Source organism: Limulus polyphemus, unplaced genomic scaffold, assembly GCF_000517525.1.
Source record: "Limulus polyphemus unplaced genomic scaffold, Limulus_polyphemus-2.1.2 Scaffold1308, whole genome shotgun sequence".
NCBI classification, from domain to species: Eukaryota; Metazoa; Arthropoda; class Merostomata; order Xiphosura; family Limulidae; genus Limulus; species Limulus polyphemus.
In genome coordinates, this window is record NW_013666918.1 from 256,420 (window position 1) to 277,541 (window position 21,122).

Consider the following 21,122-nt stretch of genomic DNA (forward strand, 5'->3'; position numbering starts at 1 on the left):
TAAAGAAGTAAAGCAAACAATTATCTCTTCTAGTTATGACCTTTGTACTAAGCTGCTGCTTGACATAGGTTGCAGAGCCTTTAAAAATTTTGCACATGGAGGATATGAAACAAAATATATTTTTTTAGGTTTTATATATACATTTGAAGAACTAAAAAATCATATATTACTACATCAATACCATATAATTCAACTATAATTTATCAAGCTTGGTTAAAAAAAAACATTTTGGCTTACCTGAGATATATGAATTTGAAATGTTGTTCCTGGATGTCGAAAATGTGTTTTGTAATGCTTGATGGCTTCATTCCTACGATTAAATCCATTTTTACATTTGTAGCAATGCCAGTGGGCTCCTTTAAACTTTTTTTCACCTTTGATGAGCCCTATTATATCACAGTGGTCACTGCATCTTAGGATTCTTAAACCTGAAAAGTTCAAAACAATATTCCTATGACATAAATCACTCAAACTTAAGAACACAATATTAAAAGTCTAACAAGGTACAATAAGTGTCCCTATTAGCTGAAAATACAGTACATAAAATGTCTGTGCAAAGTTAAACATTTTCATTTGTCCATACAGACCCCACCCAGCACTACCTAAATTTGTAGCTGTAATCACAAACTTTAATTTTCTTAAACTTAAATGTACTTTCTACATGCAAATAGTGACTGTTTCAGTTATTTAAAAATGCTGATATATGACAGAGCAGTGACTGATGACTAGAATAAACAACAATGAATTGTATTCATAGGCACATTTTTAACAGTACAAGAAGTGATGAAGTAATGCAACAACAAAAGAAAGGCACATTATAAACTTTTACTGTTTGCTTCATGATACATGTAACTTTGTGAAGAGTTTGTGGTAAAAGTCAGCATACATTAAACAGTGGACAAGACTATGTATGAAGCTCAGGCTAATCTTGTATCTTTGTTATGCATTATACAAATATTTGATATTTAAACAGAGTTCAGATTTGACTCTTGAAAGATGGTCCACATTACTACCGACACAAAAGAGCAACCAACTTGTTGAGTCAGTAGCCAAAAGTACCATATGAACAGTGTTTTGGAATTATCAACTCTTAATCATGTTTTTCAAATAACAAATAATTGTCAATAAACATGTATAAAATACTGCTGAAGTAGTTTAATTACAATAATTTGTAAATGTATGTTTGCCTGAATACTGGTAAAACTCAAAAATGTGCAAATAAGGTTATGATTGATAGAACTGTACAGTACTGAATCTGATCAAATTTACCTTACAGTTTCTTTTGATAACACCTCAGACACCATACTGTTTAGTATACAGTAGTAAGTTTGTAAACACTAATTATTATTGTAAGTATTGTTGTTTGAATATTTTAAATTGTTTGGCATGACACTGATGTTGACATAGCTTATGGTTGCATATAGTAATTTGATACAGTTGTGAAATGTGTGATAATGACTGTGAATGTTCAATCCCCACTGTATTCATTTTATCACTGTTTTATCCACTAACCACTATGGTGAATTGAGAGTATTTTATTTTCATTAAAATGTAAAATTGATTGCATTGTTTAATCTGAACTGTGTTTTATGGTCCAAAGGTGTAAAAATTATGAACTCTGCTTGGAAAATTAAGTAAATAAAAAAACTGCAATAGCTGTATTAGTAGAAAGATAAATGCCCAGATAGATTATCTAATTTCATGTTATTTCAAATTTGTAATTTATTTTCTCACCTCTTTCATATTAACAGTAAAGGACCTGATTATCCTATTCCAGACTTGAGGTGTGTAACTGATATCCTTAGACTTTTTCCTCAAAGTGGAAATAGTTGATTGCAAAAGGACCCAAGTCAAGAGTATTTGGCCATTGCCAATTGTACTCATTAAATATAACTCAGAAAAAAGTTTCAGGAATGTAAAGATTGTCTTAAGAAATTCCCAGTGCATCAAAAGTTAATACCATGCTGTGGCCATACCTTGAACTTGGTTATCAAGAAAGACCAAAATGCAAGAGATGCACCAAAGCTCTATGATTCAAATTATAGCAACAATGGCTTTAATTGAACCACAAATGTTTAAGACAAGTGATACCCCTTTGGTTATTACTTTTGACATGTGGATATTTAGGGCAAATGACCAGTACCTTACTTCGACTGTTCATTTCAGTGTGTTTTTCTAGGATCAGAGTGAATTTACTTTCACTGAGTTATATATTATCACACTGTAACACCACTGACAAGAATCTTTTGCAGTATTATTTCATGAAATCCTAAGGACAATTATGTTTTAATGAAGAATGAGTTTATTTATTAAATAGTGTATTAATTTCAGATATCCCAGTTCTTTGTAGCAACTCTATACTCTTTTCTTTAACAATATTTCAATGAAGAATTAGTTTGCTGAGTAATAAGTATCTCACTTTTTGGTAACAATCCTGTACTATTTTCTCAACTCTTGTTGGTCATGCAGCACTCCTTACTATTAACAAAAATTGGTTAAAAGTTAGTAGCTTAAAAATCTTCTCAAACGTACATCCAATCCACAGGCTATTTGCTCATAAAAGTGAAATCCCATATTACACGTGTTAACTTCAGAGTCATAAAGTGATAATGTGTATACAAAGAAATCATTAGCAAATGGCATAGCAGAGTAGTGAAAACGTTGCTGATCATTTTGCAAAGTTGAATCTTTTAGGAAATAAATGTAAATCACTGTATTGAAACATTTCAGCTATCAGGAAAACTGTCATAATAAATATGTATGCATACACTGTGGAGCAGTGCTGAAACTCAGTGGCAATACTACAATATGCAAAACTATTTACAACTTCTTCACAGTGCTGCATTTAGAGAAACATGCACCAAAGCACTATAGTTCAAATTGTAGCAACAATGGCTTTAAATAAACCACAAACATCAAGTACCATCAACATTAGTTACACTACTGCAACTTCCACATCTGTATAACAATCACGGAAAAGATAGTCAACTATACAAGAGCTTTTAGCTACTGATACCAAGAATCCTAAGGAGAATTCGAAGCAGGAAAAGGTAACAAAGGTATTAGCAAAATACACAGTTAAGGGTATGCATCCATTGCAAATTGTGGAAGAACCTGACTTTGTAATATTGCGGGAATATCTTGATCCAAAATACCAAGTACTGTCAAGGAAAGAATTAAGTGGGAATTTTATCCCAAAACTGTAGACCAGCATTCAAGTAGTTGTTATGGACCAACTTTCTAAGACAAGTGATGTGATCATTACTTTGATATGTGGACCTTTAGAGCAAATGACCAGTATCTTAGTTTGAGTGTTCATTTCATAAGCCAACACATGGTTTTGAAAAGCTATATTCTTAAAAACCATGAGCTTCTACCACTTCACACTGCTGAAGTTATAATTCAAGCTGTTACTCAGTGTCTAGAAAGTTGGAATATCTTGAATGAGGTTGAAGTAATTGTGTCAGACAATGCTTCCAACTGTGTGAAAGTTATTAGTAACATGTATTAAAAGTTAATACTATGCTGTGGCCATATCTTGAACTTAGTTATCAAGAAAAGACTAAACACAGGAATGATTGAGTGATCATGTGCTGTTCTATGTTAGTTGGGAATTTCCACTGAAGTGTTATTGCCAAACATTGTCTGGTAAGCAAGCATAAAGAACTTGGTTATCAGAACACAAGCTGATCCTCCATTACAAGACCAGGTAGAACAGCATTTTTGCCATGTTGAAAAGAACTGCATAGCAGCAATGGCTACTATATGTGCAGCACTAATGAAGTTGGATACACTAGAGCTAATGTCAGAATTAAAAATGAGTAATTTGGAAATGCTGGTTGAACTTTTGAAGCCTCTTTCACAACTTACTCATGAATTCAGCAGTGAATCTTATGTCACTATATTAAGTTTGTTACCTATACTGCATCAGTTAAAAACTCCTCTTGGATCAGCCAAAGATGACTCAGGAGTGATAGCATTGATTAAACAAGCAATGCTTGAGGTTCTTGGAAATATATACACATCAGCTTCCACTGTTAACATTCTGATAAAAGCATGCTCTCTGTATGTCAGACTTAAAAGATATGTCATCCTTGAATGAATATGAGGAAAGAAAAGTGTGTAACATGATAAAGAATGAAGTTATTTGATTTTTGACACCATGTACTCAGCTGTTCAGAGGAAATGAGCAAAGTCAGTCCATTGGGAAAGGGACACCTTTGCATAGTTTCAGTGTCCAGGAAGTTCAAAACTATCAACGAAGAAAAAGACCAGTGCTGGTTTAAAGCTGCCGAGTCTATTTACAAGAATAAAAACATGCCCACAGTAAAGAAAAATCCAGAATAATGATTGCTGAAAAGCTAGTGAATATGTATAAGACCACTCACTCTCTTCATCTATAAGGTGACCCATTGAGATTCTGGGCAGATAATGCTCATTTTTACCCACAACTTAGTAGACTTGCACTTAAGTATCTGGTCATTCCAGCAACCAGCACCCCTGCAGAAAGTCTGTTTAGTAGTGCATCTTATATTTTGAAAGCCAGATGAGTCATAATGGATTCAGAGAACATTGCCCCCCAGTGACACAGCAGTATGTCTTGTGGACTCATACCGCTAGAAACTGAGTTTTGATACCCATGGTGGGCAGAGCACAGACAGCCCTTTGTGTAGCTTTGTGCTTAATAATAAACATCCAACATCAGAGAATGTTAACCTTCTTTAGCAGCAATATTTAACGCTATTAACTGTTAACTTTTGTGAAAAATAGTCATTAGAACTTTAAACAGACTGATGTTAAGTTGTTATTTTTTAAGTGAGGATCTAAGCATTATGATATTTAAGTTACGTTTTTACTTCCTAATGTATAATTTGCATTATGTTTCTTAGTTTCTGTAATTTTAAATAAAATATAAATGTTATTTTCTACATTGTGTTATTTTGTGTACGAGTTATGTTTGTAACACCAGAAAAACTGTCATGACATGCTTATAAAAATAATACTTAATTGTCTGGAATAACAAGTTTGGAAATGCATACACACTACACAGTATTGTTGCAAAAGGTCACTGATAAGTGAACAAACATTTCATTACTTCTAAATTTTAAACAATGCAGTTGCCTTGCATGTACGAGACATTTTCATGTACAAAATTTAAGATTAAAAAAGTTAAGATTTTCCTTACCTGAAAATGTATTTCTGATAGATATTCACTTCATGTGCAAAATGCCTTCCATGCACAATAGCTCCCCTATGCACTTGCACTTGTGATAACTTCACTCTTTTATGAAGAAAGGAAAATAAAGGTGCACTAGAAATGGGGAGGATGGGTGGGAATGTGTGTGCTGGTGTCTATCAGAAATATACTTTTAGGTAAGAAACATGTCAACTTGTGAAGTGATAACTCACATAATCTCCACACACTTTAGCTAGAATTACACACTGAAGTGGTAGAAGAGCAGTGCAAATTTTACCTAGATCAGCTCCCTTTAGAAAGTGCTCATAGGAAGCCCATGGAATGTCTGATGGCAGAGGCACACCCATAAGAAAGCACATCACATCTAGGCCAAGGTATACTCTTTGCCTGAAAAGAAACAGGGGAAGAGACAAACAAGCCCCATGTGTCTCATGCCCAGGTAGAATAACAACACAACCATCTGAGCACTTGCACATAAGCAGTTGGATAGCCAATATGTGTAGTATGGTTGGGGTGTGCTCAACTCAACTCTACCATCAGACTCCACCTGTAGGAGGAGGGTACATCAGCTATGTAGTAACAATTCATACAGTATGTTGTGCACACCTCAACTCTTCTGTCAGACTCTGTGGGACAAACTCCAGCTGTGGAAGAAGGGCACATGAGACAAGCAGTTGGGATTCGTATAGTGTGTGCTCACCTCAACTCTACTAAACAGACACTGGCTGTAGGGGGACAGCACAACAGTTATGTATTATGGTTTCATATAGTGTGTGCTCATCTCAACTGTATCGAAGATGTACTTGCTGCTGGAGGAGGGCACATCAATCATATACCATGGTATGGTAAAGTAAGTGCTCATCTCAACTCAACTGAAGATATTGTGGTTGCAGGAGGAGGGCACAGTATTATAGTGTGTGTGTGTGTGTGTGTTCACTTAAACTATACTGAAAAGTCTCGGGATGCATGAGAAGGGCACAAGAAGCATGAGCTATTAATAAGAGGGGTAACCTGCACTACACTGACAGTGTCACAAGAGAAAGCAGGGCTCAAAATTAGCAGGAGCTGGGAGCCAAGTGTCTGCTAGGTAGCCCATGTGGCCCCTTAAAATCAAATTAGCCATTAAAAGATTGAATCAACATAAATTGATCTAAGCATTTCTTAGCCAAGCAGAACTTATGACAATACATAAATGGACATTTCCAAACTTACAAACACTTGTCACTATGAATGCTCATGTATTCAGAGGAAATGCACTTTCATTAATAATAATGCCATCACTTTGTCCAATATTCAAACTTTCTGTATCAGTGTAATGGAATTGATATATAAAATTTTATTTAAAAAATCTGAAATATTGAGTGATTACTTGAACTTTTATAAAAATGACTACTGTTTTAAATTACAATGCTACTTATTTAACTTTTAATATATGACATCAAGGCCTACATCAATGCTCACACATTTGAAAGATGTACATACAAGTTCTTTTATGTCAGCACTTTTGAATCCAACTTTGCAGATTTCAGTAGCCAAGAAAAAGAAAAGTAAAACATAATATTACAGTTTTACTGATCATTCAACAATCGGAAATGATCGATTACCAATATAGTCAGAATCGGCCCGAATGTGTGCTATGTACAATAAAGTTGATGATGTCATTGCGTACTATTGTTAACAGTTTAACCTTAAAAACTGTAATGAGTACAGAGAATGTAGTACTTTGAAGCTTCATTAAATTTGAAATGGTTTAAGTTATCAATAAATGTGCCATGCTTAAAAATCACAATCTCTTATTTACTTGAACGAGCAAGTACAGAATCGATACATACTGTTATGTGACCGTTGTGGGTAACAAACAAATTGTTGAGGTTCATTGCCTAAATTCATCATTCACTCAGCCATAAGTTTGAAGACTTTTCGTATCACTCTTACACATTTTGAACTAAATCCCTTTCTAAAACAAAGTATTCCAACCAAAGGTTAAATAAAGTGACAGCATTTAAAAGTTTTTGTTTGTAGAGAGAGAAATCTTCAAACCAGTTACCGAAAGATTTTTCATTTCATTGGCCTTATTAAAAATTCTCCTAATTGTATCTTTATTGCATAATTACTGATCAACTTTCCAATATTAAAAAAAAATCAAAATAAATGACTACTTTAAATGTATAATGATAAAGAGAACCCAAATCATGCTGGTTGAATTATATAAAATTTATCACCTTTCAGCTTAAGACATGTACTTTCATCAAATGTGTTTCAAATATCAACACTTATACTTTGTCACTTTTGAGACTTGTCTAAGTTCATGAAATATTAGTTTTTACTGTCAATAAAGACATATACGCTTCCCTGTTGGTTACAGGTGCAACGCGCAGTCAGTTATAACAATTGCCTACCTTCGTGATTCTTGCTTTTCAACCATTTGCTTCCTACTCAAAAAACCCAAAATATCTAGTTTTTATCATTCAGAAGCAATCCAACCAATCAGCAACCATATTTGTCGAGCCAGCCCTAACTTTGAGGTAACTTCTTGGAACTATGCATATTCATAAATAATGGAACTGTCAAATGATGAAATGGAAAGTTCCATAGCTCTCCAATAAATTAGTTATTTTGTAAATATTTGTATATACCTAGTCAAAATAAAAGGCTATTACTTATATTTCTTAACAGTATAAATATATACTATGTCATTGTTGGACTTGGGATTCTTCTATAGTAGTTGTCTGTGACTTGTTGGCAATAAATTCAACAATAAATGAACAGGACGTACTTCACTTGTTTTCAAAATAATATATAGATTTATATATAATATAAATAATATACAGATTCTACATCTATGACAGCCACACCTGCAACATCTAGCTCTGTATCATTAGCTACACCCTTTAGTTCTTCTTCTCTCCCAAAATACTTCTTCAACATATTGGCATGGTAGATCTTGGTCTTCCCATTCACCTTGTAATCCATTCTGTTGAGTACTCCTTGTACTTCAAAAGGTCCTTTCCATTACAGGGTGAGTTTGTTGTGGATTGTGAGCAGCAGAACTAAGACCTTCTGTCCGACCTTGAAACGTCAACCCTTAGCCTTCTTGTCACACAAATGCTTCTGACTGCCTTGACCTGCAAACAAGCTCTGTCGAGCAAGTTGACAGGTCTCTTCCAGTCGGCTTCTGAGGTCTAACACATACTGATACGTGTTACTTACTTCTGACTCTTCTCCTCCCTTCCATAGTTCTTTCAATATTTGCATCGGATTTTTTATCGTTATTCCATACAGTAATTCAAAGGGTGAAAATCCTGTACTTGCTTGTGGGACTTTTCAATAAGCAAATAATACTGCTTGCAAGTACCCGTCCCAGTCATGTGGTCTCTCTTGGCACATCTTTTTTGGTCTGTTCTTTAAAACTCCACTGACTCTCTCACAGAGTCCATTAAATTTAGGATTGTACGGGGTGGTAAAGAGTTGCCGAGTCCTGATGAGTCTGCACACTTCCTGCATCAGTTCTGAAGTAAACTGGGTCCCTCTGTCACTCAGGATTTCTCTCAAAAAGACTACTCTGCAAAATATCTCCAGGAGGGCTTCTCCTACTCTCTGTCTCTATCTTCACCAGTGCTATTACTTCCATATAACATATTGCATAGTCAACTACTGTCAGAACATACTGGTTGCCCTTGTCAGACACAGGCATTAGTGGTCTGATCAAGTCCACAGCTACTCTGCTGAATGGCTCTCCTATAAGAGGCATCTCCCCTGATGGCACTTTGGCTACCTTCCCTCTAGGTATTGTCCTTTGGCAGATGTCACATGACCTACAGAATGTACTCACATCTTCGATGACTCCCAGCCATTGGAAGTTACTGGTGATTCTGTCTGACATTTTCTTTGTTCCTAGGTATCCTCCCAGAATTGATTCATGAGCCAACTTCATGACTTGAGTCCGGTATTCTGTTAGTACCATGATCTGTTTAACTTCCCCAGTATAACTGCTTTGACAGATTTGGTATAGAACTCCCTTCCAATCCTCTATTCTTTAAGTATCTTTCCACTTTGTTTGTGCTTGACTTTCTTATGGGCATCATCCCAAAGTTTTTCTAGTGAAGGGTGTTTCTTCTGTGCTTCCTTTAGTTCCTGCAAACCTAAATTTGGGATATTGTCTTTTGACACTTGCAGAGGCTTGATGTCTTGTTTGCTCTTCTTTTCTTGTGCTCTGGTAGTGACTGCAGATACTTCATCAATCTTCTTTCTGTCTACTTCCTCCAAATTTCTACTACCTGGTATGTTTCCTATCACCAAGTCATGTATTGGTTCTTTGATACACATAGCCTAAATGTCTCCTACATAATATGGACTATCCACCTTGATTTTTACTATAGGCAACATTTTCACTGTCTCATCAATTAGCACAAACAGGCATATCTTGCCTGTCATCTGATGCTAAACTGGTTCTCACTACTACACCCAGTGTCTCGTAGAACCTTCACTTTCTTGTCCCCAACATAATATTCACATATTGGCATATCATGATTTGTTGGCACTTCTTAATATTTGTCACATGCTCCTATCACTATTGGCACTGTTGATCCTGTTGCTAACTTTAGCCGTGCACTGATCGATCATGCTTTCTTGTATTGAATTTGACAAGTAGTCTTGATTCTTTTTCTTCTGGCAGCAGCATCCATAGTGCCAGTCACTCTTTTCTTGTTTCTTATTAGCACTGTCTTTGTAAATAGCTCCAGATGCTTTATATTGAAGTTTCTGCTGTTGCTTGCTGGTAATGGACTTGCACTCCTTTGCAATGCATAGCATCTCTTCTGGTCAGCTATCATTGTTTCCAATTTAACTGGACATTCTTGGACTTGCCAGTTATATTACCTACATGGGCTTCCATATGCTGTTCTGCCAGCTTGATCATCTCGTCTACATCTTTTGGTGCTCTCTCCTTTAGAAACAGTGACATGTCAGTTGAACACATGGTTCTTGTACTAATAGGTCTGCCAGTCCCTCAAAACTATTTTCATACTTGGCCATGTCAGTCCATCTTGTGAAATATCATCACAGATGTGCCACAAACTGAAATACAGTTTCTCCAGTGTCGGTTTGACACCTCTGAACTTCCAACAAAAACTTTTTTTCATTAAGTTCATATTGTTTCAGTAAAGCCACTTTTAAGTTGTCAGAATCCATGGCTTTTCTGACATCATTCCTGCATATACTTGTAGGCTTTTTCATGTGAGAAGTGGGCTGATACAGACTGCCCAGTCACCTTTGTCCCAGTTCTGACTGGGTGAATCTTTCGAATCTTTCCAGGAAAGCATCCATGACTTCTTTATGTTCATCAAATTTGGGCAGCTGGGGTCGGCTGGCCCTGACTCCATTGTCATTCTTGGATCCTTCTTCCTTAGTAGAGCGAGTTTTGCTATCTCAATTTGTGTTCTTATTCTCTCTATTTCTAGTCTTTCTTCTCTCTCTCTTTCTCAATTTGTATTCTCATTCTCTCTATTTCTAGTCTTTCTTCTCTCTCTTTCTCAATTTGTATTCTCATTCTCTCTATTTCTAGTTTCTACTTTTAGTTTTTCTTCCTCTCTTCTCTGCCTATGCTCTTCTCTCTCTCTCTCTAGTTCTTGTTGTTGTTTAACAGACTCTCCTAGTTCCCTATCTTTTAACCCAAGACGTTGTTCAATTTATCAAATTTGGACATGGTTAATAGCGTGATTGTAATTTCTACACTAGTATCGTTACTACTACAGTTGTGCCTATATAGGCCTACTTATTTCTGCTGTCATTCATGTTTTCTTCTATTGCCATTTACCACTGTATAATCCTGGCTGTGGCTCGCTAATTGTCAGAATAAAAGGATTTTACTTATAATTCTTAATATTATAAATATATACTTTGTTGTTGTTGGGTTTAGGATTCTTCTACAGTAGGTGTTTGTGACTTGTTAGCGATAAATTCAATGACAAATGAACAGCACACACTTCACTTGTTACAAGTGAACAAGTTAAATGTATGTACAACAAATTCTTCACACTATAAAGATTATGGGCATATCATAAACACTTGGGCCTATTCAATTGCTTTAGAATTGCAGTTGATAAGTCAAACCATCTTCTCTATTACTATCACACTAGTAATGTGTGTGTGTTTCTCTTACAATTGTGGCATGAGTTACCATAATTGTTTGGTGTTCTTTCTTCAAAATATCCTCTATTCTTTTTGTCAATATGCACTCAGGCTGACTCAATTGCTTTAGAACCACGCTTTGATGGAATAAGTTATTCTTCTTGTCTCCTTTTCTACTGTTAGTCTTACTCTAACATATTAAATATTAAGCCTATGTTAATCGTTAAGACTATCACTTCTATGGTAGTTAACTTCATGCCGAACTTTTCCTTGCCTGTAACTTTACTCTCTTCTGCTATTCTCTGTCTCTCCTATAATAGTCTGCTTTTAGCTCTTATTATAACAAAAACTAAACAATAATAAAATATTCATTCACAAAATAAATTAATCAATAATATCTAATCTAAACAGTTTTATATCACGACATACTTATTTACCACTTTCAACTTATAGTGACATCTCCAAGAGCACATGTGCAATTAAAAAAATTGAGAAAAAAACCATATTGGAAAGTAATGGGACATTCCAAAGTTATAAATTTCCTACAATGAAAATGTATTTCTGATAAGTACTCATCTCCTCTCATACAAATAGCTATTCTCATTCAGTGCTGCCCTATATATCCATAAAAAATTTAGGCATGGCACAATCCTTCTATCTCCCCTCCATTAGAATTGACTGATTCCAATGCGTCACTCATGCAAATCACCATGCATCAACTCTCCACCAATAAGATTATGATATACTCTTATGACACATGTGAATCCCTCTATTCAACTGTACTGAACTATCACTTCAAGTTTTGGCAGAAAATGGAAGCACCAGTTTTCAGTGTGGAGGAAGGGTGAGAGGAGGTAAGTACCTATCAGAAATACACTTTCAGTGTAGGAAAATTATAACTTCCCATATGGTACATTACCTCCTCTCACATAAATAACTAGAATCCCATATTGAATTGGTGGAGGAACCAAAGGGAGGGAAAGAAAGAAGCATCCTTTGAAAGCATCTGAAGGACACTTCCTAAGATGAGATAGTCATATTCTAAGATTTGATGCAGGGAACTGCACCACTTCTGAACCAGGTATACTCTCTGCCCATCGTAGAAAGATGTCACATATATGGGTGGAAAACAGAGGAGTACATCCAATTGGGAAAGAAGTATGGCTGGAAAGTGATCCAAACCATGCAATATTTATGAAACTGAATCCCCGAAATTATAAAAGTGAGTAAAGTGAAAAGGATGTGCCCGTGGCTAGGGTGCAACAGACCCTACACAACAAGTCAACTACACCCAAACCAATGCTGCTGGTAATCGACATCCATGCAGGGGTAGGATGAGGATCATACCATTGGCAAGTCAACTACTCTCCAAAACCCAGCTGCTGGGTACCATTTTTGTGGTGGTAGAAAAGAGGATCATACCTCCGGCAAGTCAACTACAATCCAAAACCTGGCCAATGGGAACTGACATCCACGTGGGGAGAGGATGAGGGATCCCAATCGAAGGGGTGAACTGCAATTTTGACATCTCACTCCCATTTGATTTTATGTTTCATATTAGAAGGTATCACATGACATACACTAGAAGAACACCATCACCTGAATGAGGTGTACTCTCAACTGAATGGTTTTATAACCATTTCTATTTTTGTTTGTATTTCATTAACCCATTCAAGAGGATGTCTCCACGGTCCACCAATCCAGTGGCTTGGAACTGGAAAGTGGTAAAGACCCTCAAATTCTACTAGAATAAAAAGGGGAGAGAAAGCTTGGTGGAGAGTTATGAAACTGGAAAGTGGTAAGGACTCTCAAACTCCACTAGAATAAAATGAGGAGAGAAAGCTTGGTAGAGAGTCTGGAGGAATGACAACACCTGAGACAGTGCAACGGGGTACCATGAAACCCTATTTTTAAAAGCAGACCATACTGATTCATTCAATACAAGGCATGACATGGATCGGCAACTATCCGTTTCTGCATTACCCATGTAGTCCACGATTGGGTATTGTCCGGGTAAACTTATGAAGCAATTCTGTCCTGAGGATAAACCTACAAGCAATCTTGTGGAACACCTCATCTCTGCAGTGGGCATTGAATGGCCATGGAATTATAATATGCAAGTCGACATGGCTCGACAGTGTGGATTTGAACAGTTAAAGAATACCTGGGCAGACACGACTCGCCACAGGAAAAGGAAAAATAAGAAAAAAACTCAAAGTCTCATTGAATTCTGAAATTCTAGAATGGCTACAGGAAGAATATGATAACCTGAAGAGGAAGAAAATCACGATTCGATTCAAATGATAAGAGACAAGAGTATCATGGGTAGTCCACATACCCAATCGAAGAAGTACCTCCAAAGTATGATGAAGATGAAATGCCAATGAAAAGGTATGGTATCAAATTGGGTAAGAAGACACTCGAAACAAAGTACGGGAGGAAGATGATAAAAAGGAAGAAGCCAATCAAACAAATATCCAAACCTAATTGGCAAAGAAGGGAGGAGAGAGAACACGAATAGAGAACAATGGCTAAAGAAGAACGAGGTGGGAACAGACACTACAGAAGGATGATATGCAGAAAAATATAAAAGAGAAGAGCATGTACAAGACATAGAAAGGCAAGGATAAAGATGTCAAATGGAAGGAATGGAAAGCAGATAAATGGAGGAGTTATCCTCATGAGCTGCTGAAGTGTTAGGGAGGAAAAATGATCCGAATAAAGGAGAAGATATGTAGGAGAATAAAGAGTACAAGAAACATCCATGGCAAATAAACAGACCACTGTCATCTACAGTCAAATAGGAGAAGGAAGGAAAATATAAGAGAAGGTGAAACAAGAAGCACTGGGAGAATGGTTCAAACGTAGGCAAAGTGAAGCATTGCAGGATCACGTTAATATCCCCATCCGGAAAGGCAGTCCACCACAGTGGATGACAAATTCGGAAGAAACAAATCCACAGGTAAAGTATAGGAGAGGCAAATACCTGCAGGATCACGAAAAAGAAAAAAAAGAAAGGTGTGGGATAGGACCACCCAAAAATCTGATCCAAAAGTCAAGAGAGAAAATCTGCAGGACTAAGAACAGTGGGTTGATTTGGGGTGAAACCCTGGAAACAAAAACCAATGAGGGAAAATTTCTATTTGCATTGAGGAACTTCCATGTAGGAATGGCAAATGATACAAGCCAGAAAAAAAGACTAACTGATAGGAGAAGCTGGATAACCTTGCCAATGACCAGAGGAAAAACAGGTGTGAAAACAGAGGACAGGAAGGTATGGATGAAACACTGGTGACTGAGGGTGGCGAAAAAAGGGAAGACCAAGGAAAAGATAATGGAGGAGGAAGTTGGAGCTGGAGAAGCTGCAGAAACCATAGCCGAGACAGCCCGGAAAGAGCTATCAGAACAGAATGTCAAGGATGAATGAAATCATCCAGAGAAGCAGGAGAATGGGAGGATAGATAAATGTGTTGGTCCAATCCTGGCTGAAAACATCGATAGCCAGAGCAAGAAGACAGGGAACCAGAGACCAAAACGAAGGCAATTTGTGGTTAAGTGACATAGCAAAAGCCTCAATGTGAGCAGTACCCCACTGAAATGAAAGCCACTGGAAAAACAAAAATATCAAGAGACCACTTCATCTGACAAATGTTGTCTGGACTGGAATCTGATCCTCAACAAGCATAAAAGTGCCCAGAACATCACATGCAATGACAGAAATATTGAGCATGTGAGCCTAAAAAGAAGATCCAACGTTTGAATACCAAGGAATGGTGAATGGGTGCTGCCCTGGTGATTGAGATAAGAATGGATCATTAGCAGACTATCTCTGCCCACATGGAGAAAATTAATCAAAACACGACATACAGCAAGAAGCTCCAGGAATTTGATAGGATAAGATCTCTCGACTACAGACCAAAAACCCTGAATCTTCCAGTTGATCAACACATGCCCTCATCCTGAAAGAGATACATCCTTGAAATGCGGGAAACCGTATGAGGAGCAGGAAGCAGGACACCTGCTGATGTGTGAGTCACATCTAACCACCAATGCCGATTAACGACAAGGGTAGAATAAAGGGTAATAAGAATAAAAGGTAATAAAGGATCCCTTTGAAATTCCATTGGTCATGAAAAGATCATGAAAGAATACATATATGAGCCTGACCTAAGGGGATAATGACTACCATGGAAGATCACATCCCCAAAAGAGAAAGAACTTTGTGAGCTGTAATCGAACTGAAAACCCACTGAACAAAATCAATGAGGAGAAGGGTGGGCTTGACTGAGATGTGTGTGTAAAAAAAGAAAAACACTCAAATGGACAGATATTGGATATGTCTCAGTAAGAACTTCTCCAACTTGATTAACAGCCCATTGTAGCCACCTCCAGAAGCAGCTGATAAGGGTAACAGGCAGACTACTATTTGGAAAAGCAAACTGTAGCTAGTCAACCAAAGAAAGAGGAAAATGCAACCCGAGAGCATATAAGTGACGAACAAATGCTCTGAACGCCCAACACAACATACAGGGCCAAAGCAAGTCCAAAGGGCAGTGCACGAAACTGAGAAACCACCCTGTGGAGAATAAACTGAAGAGAGAGTCGCGTGTAATGAAATATCAGGATATGCAAATAATCATTTGCAGCATTCCTCTATGTCATCGATAGTCCACCTTACTATGAAAAACAACTCCAAGGTAAAATAGGGAAGATTGAAAATGAGATGGGTCAAACCCAGCACAGATTGCCAGTCTTCGGTTTGGCACAAGGACAACAAACAGCCTGGAGAAAGATGATGAACAGGTGCAATGGCCTGTAGAGACAGAAAATCTTGTACCTTTTCAAACAGACACAGGCTAGTAGCAGAGTCCCAAGTCATGGGGAAGGAAAAGGGTACCAGGGACAAAGGAGGTGAAGAAAGAAGCAGTAGGACAAGTCCCTAAGTTAGAAACCAAAGAACCTATGGCACTGTAGTGAAAGATCACCAAAGGGTATCAATATAATATATTCAAGCTCCTGTTGGACCAGAACCCTCTGAATAGTCTCTGGTACTGTTGGCAACATGTCAATCAAGGTTGAATAAAACAACAAGATGAGAAACACCTGGAAGTGGACAGGGACAAGTAGATAAGGACTAGGATGGGAAGAAATAGGGGCATGTTGTGGCTACAAACGCAACAAACGTCCAACCAAAGAGGAAAGGGTTGAGTGTTGATGCACAGATTACACGTGAGATTCCAAAGTCTCAGTTACATAATCAAAAACATATCACAAAAAAAAAAACAGAAATCCAGAAAAGAAAAAAGCACCAAATGTACCCAGGACAAGGTCGCATCATGACCTAGAAAACCCCAACTACAGTGAAACCATATGTGGAAAGTGACAGCCGAAGATGACAAACGAGCCAACATGAAGGTAATAAGGAATCATAGAAAAATGGGGAATGTGATAAAACATAACATACCTGAGAAATCACGTCGAAAAATGTCATATTAGGCCTAGCTGATTCTGCAGGAGGGGTAGGGAAAAACACACCAAAATCTGGTGGTGTAAAAATGCTGTCAAATTTTTCTTAGCCCAAACAGGTTCGGATTGTTCAGAAGGATTGGGTGGGGTAAGTCCAGGAGAAAGTTGACCCATATAATGATCAATTTCATGATGAATAATAGCAGAGAAATCCAATGACAGGTCTCTCTCACCTGCATCTTGTGAAAATAGTACTAGAGGTATAATACCCGAAGTGTGGAAATGAACCTCAGAATTCATTGTAGGAATATGTAAATCAAACAAAAGCATTTGATGTAAAATATGCAAGTATGAGAAAAAAAATAAAGACAGGTAATTACGTAAAATTAAAAGATTACTTCAATATAAAAGAAATCCCATTTCGGAAAATAAACTATTAAAATCATGATTAACATGAGGAGCACCAAAAGAAAAAAAATGTCTGAACAGGAGTACTGCCAAACGAGAAGTGATATTTCAGTAGAATTGAATATAGGGAGTCACATGCGAGTATGTTGCACTCTTATCGGTGGAGAGTTGATGCAATGATGATTTGCATGAGAGAAGCATTGGATTCAATCAATTCCAATGGAGGGAAGAGAGAAGGCTTGTGGCACGCATATAAATATTTTTGCATATATAGGGCATCACTGAAAAAGAATTGCTATTTATGTGAGAAGAGGTAATGTACTGTATCAGAATTTCCAATTGCTCTGTTGTTATGCACTCTTCCTTGACCTCCCCAAACAATGAACTAATACACAGTGCAGTACTAATGGGGAGCCACATGGTGTACCATCCCAAGAACTTCAGGGGAAAAGTCCATGTAGATCTCCAGCAAGCACACAATGTTCATTACCTCTGTATATAGGGTGCTGCTATTGATCATTTGCTAATGTATGGTCCATAAATAAATGTGTGTGCTGTTTGCTAATGTATGGTCCATAAATAAATGTGTGTGTGCTGAGCATTGTTTTTAACCTCTCTTTCATTCAGTGTATCAATTTATGTAGATAAATGAGAAACAGAGATATTTTAACTGATAATATTTTATTGTATGGTGAATAATGTTTTGTGTCAAAAAAAAAAGTAGAGTCATGATTGTAATCATACTTACAAATCAGAAGATTGTTGTTTGGAATAAAGTGGTATGGGTAGTATTATTTTTAATTTCTCAGCAACTGTTTTTTTCTGTGATTGGTAAATTCGACAAATTCTACCGATTCTGACTGCAATAATCTCCTGATTCCTATTGTGTAACCAATTATTGGTAAAACACTGCATAACATAAAATAATTTTAAATTAACACAAAATAATGATTTCAAAACAGGAATTTTGATAACATTCTCATGATGGTCTCTCCGATACACTTTCCACACCTATTTTATTACTTAATTTCACCAGACATAGCAAGAAAGGCTAGCTCTGGACTCTGAACTCTGGGGCCAAGGAGGAGCTACCTAATATATGTGGCCTCTTTCACCTATTGCTGTCTGTACCAGCCTGTTCTGCTGAGGCAGAAAGAGGATTCAGCAAGATGAAGATGATCAAGACCAATTTAAGATCTTGTCTGGGAGCTGACAGGATCACTGATCAGCTTCTGGTCATGCTCCACTCACCTCCAATAAGTTTCTTTGATCTCATTACAGCTATCCATCTTTGGAACTCAGGATCACTTCACACAAGGAGACCAAATGCTGATAGGGTCCAGATTGAGAAGCAGGTGCAGGAGAGTAACTAACTAAGAAGAGGATGAAGGAAGAATCCAAGAAATGAATGTTGAGACATCATTGGACACTGATGCATGTTAGATTTACTTTCATAATTTATTTTGATTAGGAAAGGACACTAACTTACATTTAACTCATCACCTCCTAAGCCATTTTAGAGTTATTTACATGTTTTCCCTATGTTGCTAATTTGAGGATTTCACTTATTACAAATTCATGAACAACTAATTAACAGCTGTTTCAGGATATGATAGAACTGATTGCTATATAGGTAGTAAGTAGCAATGTAAATTGTATGATTTTTCCATCTCTCCATCAAAAGTGTTTGACATTTTATTGACAAATATGTGTCAGCTAGATAGTAATGGGGTACATGTGAACAAGAATAGATTACACTGTGAGTGATGCAAAGGTTAACACTTTCCTAAATTGAAACCTCCGCTGACACTAACTATTTCTCAATGTTGACTTTGCCTATCTAAGCATTGGTCTTGCATACTCCAGTCTTTTATACCCCACTTAAATGCCCTTGGCAATATCTAATTTGCAAATCCCTTCACCTGCGTCAATGTACCATCTTATCCTGACACTGTATATAAGAACCTCACACAGATAATGTAATCACTTTTTCAAGACTTACACCATCCCAGTTACTAACACTGGCTCTTAGTGGGGAGGAAGGGCAGGAGAGTATCAGAAGAGGCAAGTATTATTGGAAATACATTTTCAAATTAGGAAAATGTTAACTTCCAAACATACTTCCAGTTTGGAATTATGAGGAGATAGTGGCCCTCCATCCTTGAACAATATACAACCTTAAATTGTTCAAAAGGGCCAAGCACACCCAAACCAGACAGCGTAGGATCAAATCTGAACCAGTATTACAAGTAGGCTCCCATGAGGGCTGGTGGCACTCCTACTGACATCTGCAAAAAACATCCAGGGACTCGGGTAGGAGGGCACCCAGCTTCAACCTCTTCTCCAAGAGTGGAGGAACAGACTCAAACACTCTGGAGGAAAAGCTTCTGTCCACCACCCAAGTGACTGGAAACTAGGTGTGGTAAGGACTCCTTAGTTCCACTAATAGAATGTGGGGGGTAATGCATTCTGGGGAGTCCTAAGGAACAGTGCTCTGAAAATAATGCAATAGAAGAACCAAGTACTCTAAATTTTTAAAAGCAAACTGACCCCGATTTATTCAATCCGATGATCGGCAGGGATAGGCAGAATCCATTTTAGCTTTACTCATGATAGTCCATGATAATATGGTAATACCAACTGGTAAGCACCTAGATGGTCTTATGAAACACCTCATTTCTACAGAGCCTGTTTTAACCAGTAGTAAGTATAGTCAAATGGGTTACTAGTGCAGAATTAGATTGATAAAAAAAGCACACCTGTCTGGGCAACACTCACCACAGACTGGGATCCAGTGAAGGCAAGATGTAAGGGACCCTGCAAAAGAAAGAGAAGATTACTCCCTCCTTATTATCTTTAATTAAATAATTTTAGTCTGTGGAATTGAAAAAAAATACATCCTACTGGAGGTGGAAAGTCAAAGCATACCAACAAACAAATGAGGGTACAAGGTATATCTATTCCATCACATAATAAAGCAATAAATCTCTCACCATGAACAAGGAATATCAGCTGAAGAAGGAAAAACTAAATAGTTCCCTCCCGACCATTCCACCATCAAGGGAGGAGTAAACTCAAAGGTCACAGAGAAAAGCCCCAAAATCTCATAACCCAAATGACTAATTGAAGAAAAGGAGTAGGAGGTGGTTGATCCAAATTCTCCCCAGAATAACCAGGGTCAACAGAAAAGGCAACTTCAGAGGCCCCCCAGGCCGATTGTATGTCTCCATCTCTCAATGGATCAAAACACGGACAGGAGAAATAGGAGAAGTCGGATTAATCGCCATGCTGACAACAGTAATATGGGAATTCATACTTGCAAACATCACGTCCAATTATATATACATAATGTGTGTATAAAGGAAATTATAATTATACAGAAATCCAGAAGGCAATGCAAAAATCACAATCCAGAACAGAACGTACCACAGCACTTCATCAGAAAAAAACGTGACCAACACTTTGTCAAGAAAAAGTGATTACATTATCTTAGTGATGTTCTTATATACAGTGTAAGGATAGAGGGTGCATTGACACAGGTGGAGGAATTTGCAAATCAGATATTGCCAAGGGCATTTAAGTGTGAACCTGTTCTTAGAATTTAATGACCTCCACGAACCGGTTGTTAACAATGGCCTATACATAGTAAGTTGTAACGTTATTATTAGGAGGTACGCGTATTTACAACGCAACTTTACTAGCAGGCTAGGCGGACTAGGTCTACTTGATCTCTGATGAATCATTTGCCAGCAGGTAAGTGTTTTTTTATACAGATTCTTATGATCTTATCTAAATTATTATTATTAGATCTAACTTAGTTATATCATCTACTATAGCCCAAGCGTCCTAGGCCTACGTGTGATTGCAAATCTGTGCTGAATTATTAGCCAGCGGGTGAACGCTTTTTCTACAGATTCTTATA

The 21,122-nt window shown here is 37.2% G+C and overlaps 1 protein-coding gene across 2 annotated transcripts in view; it reads right to left on the reverse strand.

Moving 5' to 3' along the window:
• LOC106463034 (mucin-12-like) overlaps positions 1 to 21,122 on the reverse strand; it is an 81,521-nt gene that overhangs the window by 49,601 nt on the left and 10,798 nt on the right. Inside the window, exons 2-3 of one of the 2 annotated variants that reach the window (XM_022390445.1) lie at positions 18,452 to 18,573; positions 238 to 428 (exon numbers count right to left, since the gene is read on the reverse strand). In XM_022390445.1, coding sequence (XP_022246153.1) covers positions 238 to 428; positions 18,452 to 18,476 — 216 coding nt within the window. In that variant the 5' untranslated portion in view covers positions 18,477 to 18,573. The remainder of the gene's footprint in view (positions 1 to 237; positions 429 to 18,451; positions 18,574 to 21,122) is intronic. The other variant, XM_022390444.1, reaches the window with a different exon arrangement.